This window comes from Zootoca vivipara, chromosome 14 (genome assembly GCF_965207765.1).
Source record: "Zootoca vivipara chromosome 14, rZooViv2.hap1.1, whole genome shotgun sequence".
NCBI lineage: Eukaryota > Metazoa > Chordata > Lepidosauria > Squamata > Lacertidae > Zootoca > Zootoca vivipara.
In genome coordinates, this window is record NC_142597.1 from 33,146,901 (window position 1) to 33,167,007 (window position 20,107).

Here is a 20,107-nt window from a genome sequence, read left to right on the forward strand (position 1 = left end):
AAGATTCAGGACAGATTTAAAAAATACCCTCCAACATTTCACCGATGAAAATAGGGATGTGCTGTTTTTCTTTATTATTATTATTATTATTATTATTATTATTATTATTATTATTATACCCTGCCTATCTGACTGGGTTGCTGCCACCACTCTGGGTGGCTTTCAACTTATATAAAGTTGAAGCTTCCCGCCGCGCTCTCTAGTTCCCCGCCGCGCTTGGCCTTGTCGGAGGGCGCGACGGGGAGCTGGAGGGAGGGCGCGGCACGGTGGGCGGGAACGCCAAACTCGCCCCCGCCAGGCTGTGCTCCGCCTCCGTCTCCACCTCTGCCCACCAGCCCCACCGGCAGCGCCGCTCTCGCCCACGGCCGCCATCCACAGCATTGTCTGCCGCCGCCGGGAGCGCAGCCTCCTTCTTCCTTATCGCGCCTTCGGCAGCAACGCGGCGCGGGACGGATTGCAGCCCTTGGGTCCCTAAAGCGCCCCCTAGTGGTTGCCCCCCAAAATACAGCCGCCTAACCACAGCTCCTTGAATGCTAGGCATGGCGCGCTTCCTGGCTGCGTTCTGGGGCCGCGGCTGCGATGCTGGCGGAAGGCCCGCTTCCGTGCGCCTCCCACGACTCCACCGGCCCTGCTTCTAGGGGGGGCAGGTGCCCCCCTGCCCTGCCCTGGGTACGCCCATGATGGAACTCTCTCGGTAGGCAGCGATGGTCAGCATCTTGGATGACTTTTAAAGAGACAGAAGCAGTGATGAACACAAGAGCAGAGAGTTGCTCTTGTGCTCAGGTCCTGCTTGCGGGTCCCCCGTAGGCATCTGACTGGCCACTGTGAGAACAGGATGCTGGACTAGATGGGCCCTGGGCCTCATCCTGCAGGCTCTTCTAACATTCTTACGGTCCTACCTTACAAAGTGGTTGTGGTGAGAGAGAATGCTTGTGAGGTGCTTTGAATGTTCTGAAGCACCGTATAGCACTGCTAAATGCATTAGCAGGAGTCACGACGGATGGTGGTTGCTGTGGAAACAGGCCACCCCGTGAGGCTCCCTTCTGGAAAACATTGGGGAGGGGGAGGTTTATCTTTGGGGGAATTGGGGAGAGTGTTCAATGGGGGAAAGAGGAGTGAGAAGTGATGAAGTGGCATGTGGGGTGCCCAGGCAACCACCCACTTTTCAAGAACACCCCAAACTTGTGCAGCATTGAAATGGCAAAGATTCAGTCAGTGTCGATTTTATTCAGAGCTTTGCACATGTCTCGATGCAGCTCAGCAGCTCCTTTTCATATTGTACATATAGTGTGCAATGCTTGGAGATTTTGAAACTACTGAGTGGGTTAGAAATGCTTCAAAATATATAACCTCCGGACACGGATGCAACATTTTTGAAGACATAAGTGCACAGGCCAACACCAGGCCACCCACTTCTCAGGTGTGTCCTAGCGCATGGTTTCCCATACTTGGGTCTCCAGCTGTTTTTGGACTACAACTCCCATCATCCCTAGCTAGCAGGACCAGGGATGATGGGAATTGTAGTCCAAAAGCAGCTGGAAACTCAGGTTTGGGAAACACTGAGTGTGTAAATGTATCGTCTGACACCGATAGGATGAGAGATTTGAATTGTGTGCATGTTGTTGTTGTTTTTTTTGCAAATCAATGACTGCCCTTTTTCTTTCCCACTCTTTCCTGTCCGTGGCTGCTCTCCACTGAAAACCTGCAGAACTCCCTGCTGAAGAAGGTACGCAGACTTCCTGTTATCCAGCTTGGTCATGAAGAGCTGCTTTGTTATACGCGGTGTGGGGTGGCAGAGGAAAGAGATGCCCAGAGGAGAAGGAAGGAGAGCTCGGTGATTCTTGAGCTGCGATTCCTGCATTGCAGGGGCTGGGACTAGATGAGGCATCTATTCCATGCTCAGACAGCTCATACCAGCGTGGCACCCTTGAGATGTTGTTGTCTCCCACCACCCCTGACTATTGGCCATCCCAAAATGCACTGTGTGGGAGCAGTAAAATGTCTCCAGAAACCATCTATGTAAGCACCCACTGCATATAGAAATCTAGCATGTCAAGGGGGAGGATTCTAGCCTGGCACTCAAAATTTCTGTGTGCCAGAGATTTTGTCTTTGTTCTCCTCCACCAGCACTCTGGTGGTACGACACAAGAATAGTATGGCCACTTTATCTGTTGTTCATGTAGACGAGCCTTAAATCAGGCGAGTTCAGTGGTATATTCTCCAATCCCAGGTGGATACACTGGCACAGCACTATAGCCGTAAAGCACAATGTTGTCTGCTCAGAAGTCAGGTGGATATGACATTATACCTTAAGGGTTGTATCCAAACGCTAGCCATGCTCAAAGTAGACCCATTGAAATGAGTGGGCCTAAGTTAGCCACATCCATTAATTTCAACGAGTCTACTCTGGAGTAAATCGGACACAACCCACATACAGTGATACCTCAACTTACGAACGACTCGACAACCGAGTTTTTCGACTTACGAATAGGGCAAATGGCCACACGCTTACAAATTTCTCGACATCTGAACGGAAACCGCAGCGGTTTTAGATAGGGTTTTTTCGACTTACGAATTTTTAGATGGGGTTGCTTCGACTTACGAATTTTTCCGTTTCCAATGCATTCCTATGGGAAATCGCGTTTCCCATGGCGCTTTTCGACTTACGAATTTTTTGACCTACGAAGGTGCCTTCGGAACGGATTACATTCGTACGTCGAGGCACCACTGTACATTATTGGGGTGGAGAGGTGGGTTTGTGGGGCAAAGTCAGCGGCTAGGATTTTGCACTGTCGAAGGACTGAAGATAATTCTGGCTGTTGTTTTTCATTGTTCTCCCTAGGAAAATCGCTCCTGGAGCTGATATTAGAGCAGTTCGAAGACCTCCTAGTTCGGATCCTCCTCTTGGCTGCCTTCGTTTCCTTTGTAAGTGTGCTGCCAAATAATCCTCCTTCCTGATGTCAAGTCAGTGAGTCTCTGAGCCCAAGACTTCATTCTGGGGCCATTGTGACAGCTCGTTCCTCAGGGCTTCTTTTCCCTCTACAGATTTTGTTTTTGGTATTCGTGCCAATCTTGGGATCCTCCTGAACCTGTGGGGTTGTGTGAGGGACAGGGGCTATCGCGAAGTCCCTCCCCTCCTGAGTTCCAGCCCAGCCCAGAGCCCGGCTGAAAGCAGGGAAAGCTCCAGCTCAAGTGGGGAAACAGGAAGTGGTGTCCAAGGCTCTAGCAGGGTAGAGGAGCCATCGTCCCAGGTGGGACAGGAAGGAGGAAGAAAGGGGGGCAGACCCATCCCCCCAACTCCGGAATTGCGCAAAAAGCGTAGGGGAAAGAGGATGGGTCTCCCCAAGTTGTTATGCTGGCGAAAGACGCGCCAAACGCCATTCGGAGGTACTGATTCAAGCTGAAAAGATGTGTCTCTGTAAATAGCTCTACCTTTAGCACTGTAAATACGCAGCACCAATAAAAAGATAAAATGCAGAGCGGTGTAGAGTCGTTACTCTGAAGTAGTCCCATCCGGCCACTGTGACAGCTACCTCCGAATCTTTTTTTGGGCTACTTTGGAGTTGCCGGGATGAGCGCGCCAGAAGCGGAGAAATGGCGGCAGATCGCGGAGAAAGCCCAGCAGGACCTGCAGCAACTGGCGTTGCAGGCACAGGGGGAATTAAAGGCGGCTAAGCAAGAAACGGAGAAAGTCAAAGAGGACAGGCACAACCTTGCTGAACAGGTGAGAGCACTTCAGGAGAAAGAGCAGCAGTTAAGGGCGGTAGCCGTGGACCTCCAAAACAAGTTGGATGCAGAGAAAAACAAGGGAGGAGGGGGAGCCCAACTCCAAGTGCTGCCAGGAAGGAGAGCAGGGACCCTAGTAAGCAAGTTCAATGGAGACCCGAGGGAATATCATGGCTTTGAGACTGAGATCGTGTATGCTCTTGAGCTGCACCATGATGAGTTCCTTGATGATGGGCACAGAGTAGCGTTTATTGTGGAACACCTTACCGGGGCAGCCAGGGAGTGGCTTAGACCGTTAATCGCGACAAAAAATCCTTGCATGAAGAATGTCAAACTATTTTTAGAGGCTTTAAAAACCATGTGTGCGTCTGATAGCCATATGGACCAGACCAAAGAGGAACTGCATAATTTACGACAAAGAACAATGACAGTTCGCGAATATTGGTCAAGATTCACCATGCTGGTGCACAGACTGGGGTGGGAACTGCACTCGCCTCCGATGGAAGCGGCGTTCTACCTGGGGTTGAATGAGGATGTGAAAGATGAGCTTTCGAGAGGTCCAAAGCCCAGTAATATGGATCAGCTGAGCAAAGCGGCTCTGGCGGTGGGGGTGAGACAGGAATCCCGGTGGAACGACAAGCAAGCAACGCGCGCAAAGCGGGCTTGGTTCCCACGGTCGCAGGAGAAGCCACTCCCCCAACAGCCATCTCACGCCATGCCAGGGGCCAGCCAAGACCAGGAACCCATGCAAATTGATAGCGCGCGCGGGGGGGGGGGCTTTTCAAACCCCAGCGGCGCCAAGACGCAAGGAGGGAAGAGGCGGGAATTGCTTTCTCTGCAACTCCCCTCAGCATCTCGTCAGAGACTGCCCACATCGCAGGGAATGGCAAGGAAAGGCGGGAACGGTTGTGCCCTCCCCCACTGACGCAGCACCACAGCAGGGAAACGAGACAGCCTGGCTGCAGGAGACAAGGGGCAGCAGCCAGGCGCAATCGGCAAACAACAGCCCCAACCCACCCACCCGCACAGCGAGGAACAGCGCCAGCCCACCCCCCCCAGAGCAGGGGTGGTTCTAGAAGTGACGCTAACGCTCCCTAATGGGTATCCCCTGACGGTCCTCGCGTTAATTGATTCGGGGGCGTCGGCCAACTTCTTTTCGAGAAACTTTGCAGAAGCGCACCAGATCCAACTTCTGCAGCTGGATTTTCCCCTGCACGTCTCCACCATTGACGGCAGGGAGTTGCTGGGAGGGGCCATCACCCACCAGACCCCCCCCCATGAGAATGACGGTGGGGCGACACTCAGAGACACTGGCATTCAACGTCACCACCATCTCAGACCCCCCCATCGTCTTGGGCATGAGCTGGCTGGCGCGCCATGACCCCTCCATCAGTTGGCACCAGAGATGCATCACGTTTGGATCGGACTTTTGTCTGGAACATTGCATGCAGCACCAACCAGGGGAGGGGCCTCCAATAGCCACGGTGGCCACCATGCACGTCAAGGGTGGTGAGGCGATACCCAAGCCGTACTGGGACCTGCAGGAGGTCTTCAGTGAAGCGGAATCCGACCACCTGCCCCCGCACAGGTCGTTTGACTGCCAGATCAACCTGGTGCCGGGGGCCACGCTACCCCCAGCCAAGCTGTACTCCATGTCAGATCAGGAGCTGGAGGATCTGCGTGCGTTTATAGACAAGAACCTCAAGAGGGGGTTCATCAGAGAAAGCAAGGCAGCAGGGGGCAGCCCGGTCTTCTGGGTGGACAAGAAAGACACACAACAGCGCCGTCTGGTGGTGGATTTCAGGCGCCTGAACATGACAGAACCGGTGGCGTTCCCAATGCCCAGAGTGGACGATCTGCTGACAGCGGCACGCAGGGGCAAGATCTTCACCAAGCTCGACCTGAGGGGGGCGTACAACTTGATCAGGATCCGGGAAGGCGATGAGTGGAAAACCACGATGTTCACGCCTCTGGGCTCTTTTGAATATCTGGTGATGCCCTTCGGTTTGCAAGGGGGCTCAGCATGCTTCCAGGCCTTCATGCACCACGTCCTGGGGTCCCTCCTCTTCAAGAAATGCCTGGTCTTCCTGGATGACATCCTTATTTACTCCAATGACCCAGAGCAGCATGTGAAGGATGTCAGGGAGGTGTTGCAGCGCCTGAAGGAGCACCACCTGTATGTGAAGCTGGAGAAGTGTAAGTTTCACACCAAAGAGGTGGACTTCCTGGGCTACAAACTGTCAGACAAGGGGCTAGCGATGGACAAGGACAAGGTGCAGGCCATCCTGGACTGGCACAGCCCCAGGACGCGCAAAGATGCCCAACGCCTACTAGGCTTCGCCAACTTCTACAGGAAGTTCATCAAGAACTTCTCGCGGGTAACGGCTCCCATCACTGACTGCCTGAGAGGCAAGCAGAAGTTCAGGTGGACACAGGAGGCGCAAGCAGCGTTCGAAAGCCTCAAGAGGGTGTTCGCTTCAGACCAGAACCTGTTCCACGTGGTGCAGGATGCGCCCCTACACGTTGAGACCGATGCTTCAGACAGAGTTTTGGGAGCGATCCTGTTGCAACTGGATGCCAACAGAGAGTGGATACCCTGTGCCTTTTTCTCTAGAAAGCTGACACAGCCAGAACGCAACTACACGGTGTTTGATAAGGAACTTCTCGCAATCCATTCTGCGTTTAAACACTGGAGACATTTCCTGGTGGGCGCCAAGCACCCCATTCAGGTGTGCACGGACCACAAAAACCTGGAGTTCTGGAGAACAGCCAGAGTGCTCAACCAGCGGCAGATACGGTGGGCAGAGTTCTTCTCGCACTTCAACTTCTCCATCCACTACATACCGGGGGAGCAGAACGTCAGGGCGGATGCCCTCTCCCGCAAGCCGGAGTACATGGAGGAGGAGTTGCCACCGGCACCCCGACACATTTTCCCCCCATCAGCATGGTCCTGCGGAGCAGCAGTGGTGAGCGAGGCAGAACTCACAGCACTTACGGCAGCGGATGAGTTTGCCACCCGCATCTTCAGAGAGCTGCGAGGGGGGAGGGAGCAGGCAAAGGACTTTGCAGAACGCGGGGGGCTCCTTTTTTACAGGGGAGCCCTGTACCTGCCCACCAACCAGCTCAGAGGTAAGGTCCTCAAGCAGATGCACGACAACCCGACGGCGGGTCATTTTGGAAGGGACAAAACCACTCACCTAGTCATGAGACACTTCTGGTGGCCAGGGGTGCGGGAAGATGTTCGGGACTATGTAAGGGGCTGTGACGCCTGCCAGCGAGCAAAGGTGGTCAGAACACCACCAGCAGGGTTGCTGGAGCCATTAGCCACACCGCACAGGCCGTGGGAAGTAGTGTCCATGGACTTCATCACCGACCTGCCGTCGTCCAGGGGCAAGACCGCAGTGTTGGTGGTGGTGGACCTCATGTCTAAAATGTGCCATTTTATACCGTGTGCCAGGGCGGTCTCTGCAGAAGAGACGGCCAAACTGTTTGTTGACCACGTATTCAGACTGCATGGATTACCTTTGAGAGTTATTTCGGATCGAGGCCGCCAATTTGTTTCCAGGTTCTGGAGGCGGCTCATGAACCTCCTGCAGGTGGAGGTCAGCTTGTCGACAGCTCGGCACCCGCAGACCAATGGACAGGCGGAGAGGGTCAACGCCATTCTGCAGCAGTACCTGAGATGCTACGTCAGCCAGAGGCAAACGGACTGGGTGGATCGCCTGCCACTAGCAGAATTTGCCTACAACAATGCGGTGCACGTCTCCACAGGGGTGTCGCCCTTTAAGGCCAACTACGGGCGCGACCTCAGATCTTTCCCGGAGAGGGAGGGGGAGGAGGAGGAGGAGGGCCCACAGGCAGAGGATTGGGCAGAGGAACTGGAGACGGTGCACCAGCAGCTCAGAGAACACTTAGAGAGAGCCAAGGAAGCGTACAAGAAGGGGGCAGATCGCCACAGGCGACAAGGGGAGGTCATCAGGGTGGGGGACAAGGTTTGGTTGTCCTCGGAGGGCCTTCCCACCAGAGGGAGGTGCAAAAAGCTGGCACCCAGACGGCTGGGCCCCTTTACGGTCACGCAACAGGTAAACCCGGTGGCATTCAGGCTGGCACTGCCAGAGGACATGAGGGTGCACCCAGTGTTTCATAGATCGCTGCTGTCGCCGTACAGGGAAAGTAGCAGGTTCCGAGGCAGCGAACAGCCCCCCGAGGGAGGGGGGGAGAGAGGAGGCAGGGAGCCACTCAATGAAGCAACGGCCATCCTTGATTCACGAAGGGGGGTGGGGGGCCTGGAGTACCTCATGGCATGGGAGGATGCCCCGCCATCCCAGAATGAATGGGTCCCAGCCACTCAGATACGGGAAGAATTCTTGGTGGAAGAATTCCACGCCCTCTTCCCACACAGGCCCAAACCCTGGCACATGGAAAGGGAGGGGGAGGGAGAAGGGGAGGAGGTCGCAGAGAGCAGTTCGCCATGGAGATGGGAAGCGGAGTTTGAGGACCCGGAGGAAGAGGTGTGGGCGTCTCCGCGGTCCACCCGGTCAGAGGAAGAGGTGGACTGGCAACAGATTTTCACCCCCACCAGCTCCGAGGCCACGGACTTTTTGGGATTTCAGTCTTCCCAGGAGGAAGGAGGGAGCCAACGGGACTGGGGGGAGGTATTCACACCAACCGGCTCGGACAGCACGGAGTTTTTAGGCTTTCAGTCGTCGCCGACACCCATGCAGCCTCTCGGGAGGGGAGAAGGGGGGCTTGGGAGGGGGGTGGATGTGAGGGACAGGGTCTATCGCGAAGTCCCTCCCCTCCTGAGTTCCAGCCCAGCCCAGAGCCCGGCTGAAAGCAGGGAAAGCTCCAGCTCAAGTGGGGAAACAGGAAGTGGTGTCCAAGGCTCTAGCAGGGTAGAGGAGCCATCGTCCCAGGTGGGACAGGAAGGAGGAAGAAAGGGGGGCAGACCCATCCCCCCAACTCCGGAATTGCGCAAAAAGCGTAGGGGAAAGAGGATGGGTCTCCCCAAGTTGTTATGCTGGCGAAAGACGCGCCAAACGCCATTCGGAGGTACTGATTCAAGCTGAAAAGATGTGTCTCTGTAAATAGCTCTACCTTTAGCACTGTAAATACGCAGCACCAATAAAAAGATAAAATGCAGAGCGGTGTAGAGTCGTTACTCTGAAGTAGTCCCATCCGGCCACTGTGACAGGTTGCCTCCTCCTTGACCCCCAGTGCCCCCATTTTGTTGCTATTGGTCAGCTGAGGTTGCTATGAAGGGGAGCATCATAATCCAGTTTTAAGAGAAACTGCTGTACAGGCGGCTCCCCACCAACGCACACTCAACTTGTGCGCAGCCGCATATACGCACAGTGCCAGGATATAAATAAATAGATTTGAACTGCAGAAGGGCACAAAAAGGGCAAACATGGCCCCAAAAGAACAGGAGAACTGTAAAAAAAAAATGGTGTGAAAAGAGCGGAGAAATGGTTAGCAATCCCAGGAGTCCTTGCTAGTAAAATCCCATGAACCTTCGAGGGGTGTGGAGAGTTTGAGTTTGAGAAATGTTTGGAGGGAGTGATTGTGGGGGCGTTTGCCACCATTCATGCCAGTCTGTTTTTTTTCAAGGGTTTTTCAAGAGTTTCCAGAGGTTTAGAGGCCTTTTAGACAGTGTTTCCACTATTTTCGCGTATATGCAAGGGAACGTAACCCCTGTGTAAGTGGAGAGTTGCCTGAATGTGTAAATGTAATCATTGTGGACAGTATTGTTTATTGACTGCATTCATATCTCACCTTTGGCGTACCTGGGTCCTTCCATCCCTCCTCATTTAATCCCCACAACAACCCTGTGAGGTAGGTTAGACAGGAGAGGCAGTGACTGGGCTGAAGGTCTGAGTGGGGATTTGAACCCTGGTCTCTCCCAAGTCCTAGTCCAACACTTTAACCACTATACCACACTGCCTCTTACTGATGCTTCCACCACTAGCACTCCAAGGGACCACGAGAAAGTGGGCAGACCATCAGGGACATGTGCTATTCGAGCAGAGTTGTGGCTTGCTTTAAACAACCTCCGAAAACCGAATCTAATTTTTTTACAATATCCAGTTTTTCCTTTAACTTCCCCCACCGCCAGTTTGCAGAATTAAAATATTTTGAATGAAAGAGCTAGAAGTCCTGGTGGGTTGCCTTGCTCTCTCTCTCTCCCCCCCCCCACACGCTTTGTTTCCTTATTAACAGCCAATTACTTAATCTGATAAAAATGAAAATACAGAGAGCTGAACAGCACGGTGGGAATTCAATGGCGCTTGCACAAATCGGTCTGCTCTTTCTCCAAGCGTAGCATTAACACGACAGGCGCCTGTTTCTTTGCTTTTCGACTTGGCTTTTCCCCTCGAAGAAAAAAGGGAGAATTATGCTCTGTGGCTGCTCAAGGAATATTTCCCGAGGGAAATTCAGCCAAAGTGGAGTTAAAACACACACACACACACACACACACACACACACACACTGACTAGTAACAGAGAGTTAAGTAGATTTCTGTTTGGTGACCACTGTCTCTCTTTGGACTGAATACGAGGCTGGAAAGGGTTTCTGTATGGTTTGGGTTCTGCCATTACTGCACCTCCAGCTGGGGGAAAATACACAGAATTTGGTGTGCCAGAAAGCACCCAGCACTTAAATAAATAACCTACTTTTTAGCCCAGTATTCAGATTAGCTTTTCAAAGCTTAGAGTGCCCTGCCCAATGGTCAGTGGAAGCCATGGAGTATTTTAGGCATTGCCAAAAAGCTGTGAGCCTGGGCCAATTGCTGCCTCTCGGCCTAGCCTACCTCACAGGGTGCTTGTGGGGATTAATTAGGGGGAGGAGGAGGAGGAGGAGGAGGAGGAGGAGGAGGAGGAGGAGGAGGAGAAGAAGAAGAAGAAGAAGAAGAAGAAGAAGAAGAAGAAGAAGAAGAAGAAGAAGAAGAAGAAGAAGAAGAAGAAGAAGAACAACAACAACAACAACAACAACAACAACAACAACAACAACAACAACAACAACAACTCTGTACGCTCCCTTGAGCTCCTTGGAGAGAAAACCTGGGGTATAAATTCAGTAAAAAAATGAAATAAAAATGCTCTAACCACTGAGCTAAATGGCCCTTCCTTTTCTCTCTTCCCTCTGCAGATCCTGGCCTGGTTTGAGGAAGGGGAAGAAACAGTGACGGCTTTCGTGGAACCCATAGTTATTATCATGATCCTCCTTGCCAATGCGGTGGTGGGGGTGTGGCAGGTACGGTGGCACCTTGGGGGAGGCTGCCTTGCTCGGAGTGCCTCTGTTTCCCATCATGCAATGAGGGTAACCTTTCCCAGGCCGGGGGCCGCATTCCCTCACGGGCGCAACTTCCTGAAGGCCGCCTGTCCGTGGCAGCTGTGGCTGGAGGCCAAAGTGGGCAGGGCAACCGGCGTGGCGCGCGTAGCTCAGCCAGTTGAGCATGAGACCCGTACGCTCAGGGTTGTGGGTTCAAGTCCCGTGTAGGGCAAAATAATCTTGCATTGCAGGGGATTGGATCCCCGGGGGTTCCTTCCATCTCTACAGTTCTATGATTCTGACTCCTGCTGTTGCACAGTGTTATTATTACACTTAATTTGTTATTATTACACTTAATAATTACACTTAAACTGCCGCCTCAAGGTGATTTATGCATAAGATAATTAAGAAAGGCTTGAAAAAGCAAAAGCGGATGCCTTTAAAGCAAGACTAAAACCCCAACAAACGGATACTTGTGCTAAAGTATCCTTTATCCAGCTGGGGAAGGCTGTTGGAACGAAATGTATTCAGTTGTTTCCAGAAGGTGCAGAGTGGGGGCCCTGTTGACAGGAATGCTATTCCACAGAAAGAACAGGGGCAGCCACCCTTAAGGCCCTGCTCAGAGTTCCTGCAGAGTGGGGCTCCTGAGATCTATGGACTTTGCAGGAGAAGCTCCCCTGCAGGCCACAGCGATCTACTGGGTGTCTGAGAGACGCACCTTTGGGTGGGCTAGCCAAATGAACAAAGGAGAGAAGGCCACCAGAACAGGGCTTGCTCCTGGAGGGGCATAGGCACCCAAAGAGAATAGATACCTGGAGCAAGCAACTCATTGACGGATCTCAATTTTTTTTTGAAGGTTCTTATGGAAAGCTGCTAACTGGGGGGGGGGAGCGGGAGACTGCCCATTTCCAGCCCCCTCCCCAATTAATGTGAAAACTGCCCGTCTTTGCAGGAGAGGAATGCAGAGAGTGCGATTGAAGCCTTGAAGGAATATGAACCAGAAATGGGGAAGGTGATCAGGGCAGATAGGAACGGAGTTCAACGGATCCGAGCACGCGACATTGTCCCAGGAGATATTGTAGAGGTGGCAGGTATGATCTTCCTTGCTTTTGTGTGGGTTTGTTCTTGCCTTGTGCTTCCTAATTTCTTGGGTGATGAACTGCAAAGAATCGTTCCCTAGCCAATCCACAATTTCTTTTTGTATATCTAGAGTTGCAGCAACTTGCTGGACCCCAATCCCCATCGTTCCTTGTCATTGGCCATGCTGGCTGCTGTGGCTGCTAGGGTCTTCTGCGCCCTCTGCTTTTCCTCCAAGGAGACCCCAGGTTTTAGCTCTAGGCAGGGTGAATCCTGGCAATGCGCTAAGAAGGCTTTAGTGAAGCTGGAATCCAGGAGAAGTGGCTTTTATTTTATTTTATTTTATTCATTCATTCATTCATTCATTACATATATACAGTATTCCCCCAGGGGAGCTCAAGGTGGCATATGTAGTTCTCCACCCATATTATCGCATAACAACCCTGTGATGTAGTTTAGGCTGAAAGTGAGCGACTGGCTCAAGGGTCACCCAAGTGAGCTGAGTGGGGATTTGAACCCTGGTCTCTCCCAGGTTCTAGTCCGGCGCTCTAACCACTACACCGCACTGGAATTCATGGCACAGCTAACCAAAACAATAAGGAATCAGAACAGGGGAAGTCTCCTTTCACCCCTGTTTAATCAGTTATCATATGCAAACAGTTTCTGCTTGTGAACCATATTGTTGTCCTTCTTCCTTTCACAGTTGGTGACAAGGTGCCTGCCGATATCCGGATCATTGAGATCAAGTCGACGACGTTACGAGTAGACCAGTCCATTCTCACTGGTGTGTGTCTGTGTGTCTGTGTTTGTCCTATGCTAGCCTGAGAACCTTCCTTGGTACCTGCTGAGGCACCCTGCCTCCCCTGATTTATCTTTTTTACTTTGGGCGCAGCGGAACCAGCCCAGATAGCTCAGGAGGGACACGGGTGGCGCTGTGGTCTAAACCACAGAGCCTAGGGCTTGCTGATCAGAAGGTCAGCAGTTTGAATCCCCATGATGGGGTGAGCTCCCGTTGCTGTCCCAGCTCCTGCCAACCTAGCAGTTTGAAAGCACACCAGTGCAAGTACTGTAGATAAATAGGTACCACTGTGGCAGGAAGGTAAACGGTGTTTCCGTACGCTCTGGTTTCCATCGTGGTGTTCTGTTGCACCAAAAGTGGCTTAGTCATGCTGGCCACATGGCCCAGAAAGCTGTCTGGGGGCAAATGCCAGCTCCCTTGACCTTAAAGCAAGATGACCGCCGCAAGCCCATAGTCGCCTATGACTGGACTTAACCGTCCAGGGGTTCTTTACCTGCACCTTTAGCTAGCTCAGTTGGTAGAGCACGAGTCTCTTAATCTCAGGGTTGTGGGTTCGAGCCCCACGTTGGGCAAAAAGATTTCTGCCTTAGATGACCCTCGTGGTCCCTTCCAACTCTAATAATTCTATGATTCTACGGGAGACTCAGCTGGTCATAGATTCATAAAATAGTCCAAACCCCTGCAATGCAGGAATCACTGCCTACCCTGCTTTTTGCTAGATGTTTATTGTATTTATTAAATATATAGCCCACCTTTCCTCCCAGGAACAAAAAGGGATATACATATTTCTCCCTCCCTCCTCCCTCCCCCTGTCTCTGTTTTCTCCTTATTCTGTACGAGTTTGAAATCCTTGCAATTATGCTCAACATCATTTTTCCTTCGCAGGTGAATCTGTTTCTGTCATCAAACACACAGATCCAGTCCCTGACCCCAGGGCTGTCAACCAGGATAAAAAGAACATGCTTTTTTCCGTAAGTACCCTCATGCCTCAAGTAGCCACAAGAGGCTGTGATGGCCATCAACCTAGAGGGCTTTAAAAGAGGATTAGACCAATTCATGGAGGACAAGGTTATCTCTTGCTAGTCTTTGGGAGGGGGATGTATTAATTTGAATTCTTGGAGGCCATGTCATGGAGGACTGTGCAATTCATGAAGGGGGGGAAGGCCTGGTGGCAGTGAAGAAGCAACCTTTGGGTGACTCTTCCACCTCAGAATTAGGCCACAGTTGCGCCAGATATTTAAAGCATTATGAGGCAACTTTAAACGTTCATGGCTTCCCCCAAAGAATCCTGGGGACTGTTAAGGGTGCTTGAGAGTTGTCGGGAGGTGCCCTGTTCCCCTCAGAAAGCTGCAGTCCCTAGAGTGGTTTAACGATGAACCCCCTTTTCCCCAAGGGATTCTGGAAATTGTAGCTCTGTGAGGGAAATAGGGCAACCTCCTAATGCCTCTCAGCACCCTTAACAAACTCCAGCTCCCAGAATTCTTTGGGGGAAGCCATGGCTGTTTAAAGCGGTATAACAGTGCTTTTTACATGTGCGAATTTGAGCTTAGTTTGTCTGAACAGGCCCTATTCCCCCCACAGAACTACAGGAGCTCCGCTACAGGGTTTGGCTGCTTGTGTAGCTCAGCTTGATGCAGGCCTCATCCTCAGCATACATTAAAACAGGCATCCCCAAACTGCGGCCCTCCAGATGTTTTGGCCTACAGCTCCCATGATCCCTAGCTAACAGGAACAGTGGTCAGGGAAGATGGGAATTGTAGTCCAAAACATCTGGAGGGCCGAAGTTTGGGGATGCCTGCATTAAAAGCACTATAATACCACTTCAAACAGTCATGGCTTCCACCAAAGAATTCTGGGAGCTGGAGTTGTTAGGTGGCCCCTGTTCCCCTCACAGAACTACACCAGCGTGGTTGAACAAAGAATCCTTTTTTCCACAGGGAAAAGCCCTGTCTAAACCCTGACTGGGGCTGGTGGAAGTTATCATTTGGAAACATCTAGAAGGCACCAGGCTGGGGGAGCCTGATCCAGACCCTTGGAAACCCCATTTAAACATTGATCACCTCCACTAATTGCTGAGGAATAGTAGCAAAAATAACAACACATGAAACAGCCCTATTTCTTATCTCCAGGGTACCAACATCGCTGCAGGAAAAGCGGTTGGCGTCGTCATTGCCACGGGAGTGTACACTGAAATTGGGAAGATCAGGAACCAGATGGTCGCCACCGAGCCTGAGAAAACCCCCCTGCAGCAGAAGTTGGACGAATTCAGCCAGCAGCTCTCGAAAGTCATCTCCCTGGTCTGCATCGCCGTTTGGGTCATCAACATCGGCCACTTCAGTGACCCCGTGCACGGCGGCTCTTGGTTCCGTGGGGCGATATATTACTTCAAGATTGCCGTGGCCTTGGCTGTGGCGGCAATTCCCGAAGGGCTTCCGGCGGTCATCACCACCTGCCTGGCGCTGGGCACCCGCCGGATGGCCAAGAAGAACGCCATCGTGAGGAGCCTCCCTTCCGTGGAGACCCTTGGCTGCACGTCGGTCATTTGCTCTGACAAGACGGGCACTTTGACGACCAATCAGATGTCCGTGTTCAGGGTAAGTCATGGGCACAGTCCTGCCCCCTGGTTTCCTTGTGAAAATTGCAATAATCCCCCCCCCCCGGGGCGTTCTTGGCGTTGCTGCAGGAAACTTTTTAAGCCTGGTTGAACTTTGTTTTGCTGGTAAGATTTCTGCTTCATCGTTATGGCAAATGCAAAAAATGAAGGTGGCACAGTCCCTGCAGGAGGACTGCACCACCTCAAGCTAGGACTTGAATTACTGGCGAATAACCAGAAAGGACCCAGGTGGCGCTGTGGGCTAAACCACTGAGCCTAGGGCTTGCTGATCAGAAGGTCGGCGGTTCGAATCCCTGTGACGGGGTGAGCTCCCGTTGCTCGGTCCTAGCTCCTGCCAACCTAGCAGTTCGAAAGCACATCAAAATGCAAGTAGCTAAATAGGAACCACTACAGCGGGAAGGTAAACGGCGTTTCCATGTGCTGCTCTGGTTTGCCAGAAGCGGCTTTGTCATGCTGGCCACATGACCTGGAAGCTATATGCCGGCTCCCTCGGCCAATAATGCGAGATGAGCGCGCAACCCCAGAGTCGGTCACGACTGGACCTAATGGTCAGGGGTCCCTTTACCTTTTACCTAACAAGAAAGGAGCAGCTTGCTTGACTTGAGTGATTGACCTCCTTAGCTACTGTTTGGGAAGGCTGCGGAGGAGACGCGATTTTGCAAAAACGGGGGGGGGGAGTCATAAGATCATAAGAAGAGGCCCCTGGGTCAGGCCAGTGGCCTGTCTTGTCCAGCATGCTGTTCTCACATTGGCCAACTAGATGCATGTGGGAAACTGGCAAGCAGGACCCGAGCACAAGAATACCAGTTGCTGGAAGCCACAGGAGGGGAGAGTTTATCTGGTGCTTGCAAGTTTCCCATTTGAGAGGAGGAGGATGCAGACTAAATGGAACTCCCTCTGGTTTTATCCATGGGGCACCTCTTCAACATAGATCTTAACAGGTACTCCGTAAACCCCTTCCCACATAAACGCCTTGCATTTGTCACCAAGAAGATTTAACCCAAAGATGCATGTCGGAGCCCGTTTCTGGAAACACGTGTCTCATTTTGTTCCAGCTGGTGAATGTAACGCTTGCAAGGATGTGTTTCTTTGGGAGTAGGAAGCAAATCAATGTCTGGACTGGGACAGGTGGTGGCGGTGATAGAGAGGAGGTGTCTCTTAAGTATTTCCTGAGAGCTGCAGCTGCATGAATGACCTGTGCTAATTCCTTTTTTTCTTTCCCAATGAATGTGGGGGAGGCAGCAAGCCGTTCTATGCAAAACTGATGGGGTCGTGCACAGTGGTAGAAGCATCTCTTACTAATCCGCTGGTGGGAGGGAACAGCTCATCTTTCTAGGAAGCTGCTTTGCAGAGTTGGGTACACTGGGGCAGATTTTTCCCTGATTCTAGCAAAGGAAAGAGCCTGGCTTGCTAATGGAATCTACCAATCAGGGGCTTCTTCTCTCTCCCCGCCCCCATATTTTTATTGTTTTTCATTTAAATCCAAGAACATATAACTACCATAGCTTGTCCAGTGGTTGTTTCATATTAAGTTTCATATGCAGTATGCAGTACACAAGCAATATGTTTATTTATGTATTATCAACTCAAGAAGCCTTGCCACAGAGATTCTTGTGTTGAGGGTGGAATAATGGTATCTTCTGTCTCATTTATAAAGGAAAAGAAACGAAGGCAAGTCTCACAAAAAGTGTCTATCCTTGAAGCGCGTTTATTTACCCTTCTGCGGCCAGATAGAGCCACATTCCAAATTTCATTTAACCAGATTTCAATGGGGGTGTCTGTAGATTGTTTCCAGTACCAGGCTATTGATAATCGCCGGGCTGCCGATAACAGGGGAAAAATAATAAACCTCTGCATTTAAGGTTATTGTTTAAATTTGAGTCTAACGATAGCAAGGCAAGGCATCAGGAAGGCACCTTCACTCTTCTCGTCTCCGCGTCTGCTAAAAACATTTTTGTTTAGACAAGCTTACCCAGACGTGTAGAATGTTGCCATGTGTTTTAATCTGTTTTTAGCTCATTGTTGATTTTAGTTATATTTGAATGTTTAAAATAGCTGTTTTTTTTATAACTTTTATAGCTTTATTCCTTCTGTAAAATGCTTTGAGGGTTTATGTGTTTTTTTAAAAATAATAATCAGGCAGTGTATACATTGTATGAAACAAATAAGCATTTTAAGAGTAAGGCTGCAATACTTACTTGGTTCATTGGTCAAGCAAGGGATGGGGAACTGAAATATTCTGAGGTCCTTGGGCCAAAAAAATAGGTACCCACCTTTGCAGCGCTAAAGACCTTCCACTGAAGACATTAAAACCCAGGCAAGCAGATATCAACAGAATCATTCCTTCAGGTATTTAGATCCCCAGTTGCTGGGGCTTTGACGTCATTTTTTTGCACCTGCAGGGGAGAATCCGCATTCAAGTCCATTCTAAGGACAGGTGCTGTCTGAATTTCCAAGAGTGACATGCTGGATCGGTTGGATAAATATTTATTATTCCAGGCACCCAACGTCTCTGGGAGAAGATTCAAATTCTTAGCTAATGTTTAACCATCAGGAGTTCCCTGGTTAAATAAAGGCAAAGGCTTAATAGCAGGAATATGGAAATTGTTAGTAGGCTTGCACACTTGATTACGAAGTTAAATATTTGCTTGGCTGCTGTGGAACACCCCCCTTCTCCAGGGAAGATGTTATTTGTCACTAAACAGCTTGGCTCACATCCTGCCCTTACCATTGTGTAAACTGGGAGAATCCTGTATAAATGGTTAGCTTGGTTCTACTGCAGAGAAGGAGTGGAAACTTGGAAAGTTGATTTGTAGAAAGCAATGGCTAACAGCGCTTACAGGCCTACAGCTTTGCATAGCAAATGGCTCCTAGACCATTGGCAGCTTTTGAAAATGAACGCCAGGAAGGGTCTGGTCTCAGAATTTTATTGGATGCTACTGAACGCAAAATTTGGTGATTTCCAGGGCCTGCAGAATATTTGGAGGACAGATCTTGAAGAAACCTTTTCTGATTCGGCTTGTTGGGGGGGGGTGTCTCTCTTTGGACCTCTGCCCCACGCAAGACAACAATCTCGGTTTCAGTGAGGGAAGCCTCTTTGAAACTAATTGCCTGTTGGTGCCTCAAGTACTTCATGGAGTGCATAGTTTAACTATGGAAATCACATCCACAGTAAGCATGAGGGACAGGTCATCATCGGGATGTTTTGCCTACAGCATCGAAATGTCTTAGGACAGCCCTCCCCTCCCCTCTGCCACCTGTTTTGAAGATTTGGTTTTTCCTTGATGCAAAAATTTGAATTTCTTTTTAATCAGCCAGAGAAGATACAGCCCTGGGCAGAGTTAATTAAAAGACTAATTAATGACAGAACTCTCTTGTGGCCCTCCAAGATTTGCTGAAATGCCTTTTTAAAAAATAAATAAATCACAGATTGATCAGGGCTGCAACTTGTTTAAAGCCCGCCCTGTACAATTTCTGCAGGATTGAGTAGGCTTTGGGTCAGCAACACTTCCAAGATATGACTCACCCGCCTCTTCCCACCTCACCAAATTTAATTAGCATGCACGGACAGCTTCGTTCCTGATGACTCGTGCTCCTGTTTTTAGCACTGACCTCTCGGTCACCCAGAAGAAAGCTGTCAATCTAAAGGCATCGTTCAGACGTGACAAGAAGGGGCCGCTTTTGGTGGGTGGTTCCTGTGTCCTATTGGAGGATGGGGAAGATGCATAGCCTGAGGGTAACTCCTAGATCAGCACTGTCCTGTGAAGACATGCCGCCTCAGTGGCGAGGAGTGTCAATTAGGACCTGCGAGACCAGGGTGCCAAACCTCTTTAAACCATCATGGCTTCCCCCAAAGCATCCTGGGAGCTGTGGTTTGTAAAGGGGACTGTGAGTTGTTCGGAGACCCGTATTCCGCTCCCAGTGCTACAATTTCCAGAGTGGAATTCCTCTTCACAGGGAACTGTGGGAACTGTAGCTCTGGGAGGGTGTTTCCTAACAATCTTCAACGTCCTTAACAAACTGCAGCTCCCAGAATCCACCTCACAGAGCTACAATCCATCGAGTCGCCTGTGAATATGAATGGACCGTTAAACCATTTTTGGTCCTTTGGGGGGGGGGGGTAGGGTATCTCCTAACAACTGTCTAGCTCCCAGAATCCTTTGCAGGAAGCCATGGCTGTCAATGGTCTCCAAGTGCCCCCAAAATGCTGCGACTGTTACGAAAACCCTTAAGCCATCGTGGCTTCTCGCTATGTCACACAGAGTCCTTAATTCTGCAAGCACGGAAAGGGGGCAGGGGGAGGAGGCCCAGGCCCCTCATGGTGGCGCAGCAGGACCCATGAGGAGGGGAGGTGGGGGGTGCCAGCTGCTGTCGGCGCACTCCTCAGCTCCGCCAGCCGGTACTGCTCAATTATGGTGGTCGTGGCGGCAGGAGTGGCCTTAGGGGGCCCAGCTCATGTAGGCGCACAGGGGCCCTTCGGCGGTCCCTCCAACCACTGACCATAGAGACTACGTTACTGGCATGGAGGTACCACCTTGTAAACATTTGGTGTGGGTGCCTCCTATGACGCCCAAGGCGAACTGATGGAAGCCCCACAGTCTTGCCATATATCCTCTGAG

The 20,107-nt window shown here is 51.1% G+C and overlaps 1 protein-coding gene across 1 annotated transcript in view; it reads left to right on the forward strand.

The window, feature by feature from the left end:
* ATP2A3 (ATPase sarcoplasmic/endoplasmic reticulum Ca2+ transporting 3) overlaps nucleotides 1-20,107 on the forward strand; it is a 103,686-nt gene that overhangs the window by 42,502 nt on the left and 41,077 nt on the right. The window contains exons 2-8 of the mRNA XM_035139148.3: nucleotides 1,709-1,726; nucleotides 2,843-2,925; nucleotides 10,876-10,980; nucleotides 11,951-12,089; nucleotides 12,779-12,859; nucleotides 13,760-13,845; nucleotides 15,004-15,468. Coding sequence (XP_034995039.3) covers nucleotides 1,709-1,726; nucleotides 2,843-2,925; nucleotides 10,876-10,980; nucleotides 11,951-12,089; nucleotides 12,779-12,859; nucleotides 13,760-13,845; nucleotides 15,004-15,468 — 977 coding nt within the window. The remainder of the gene's footprint in view (nucleotides 1-1,708; nucleotides 1,727-2,842; nucleotides 2,926-10,875; nucleotides 10,981-11,950; nucleotides 12,090-12,778; nucleotides 12,860-13,759; nucleotides 13,846-15,003; nucleotides 15,469-20,107) is intronic.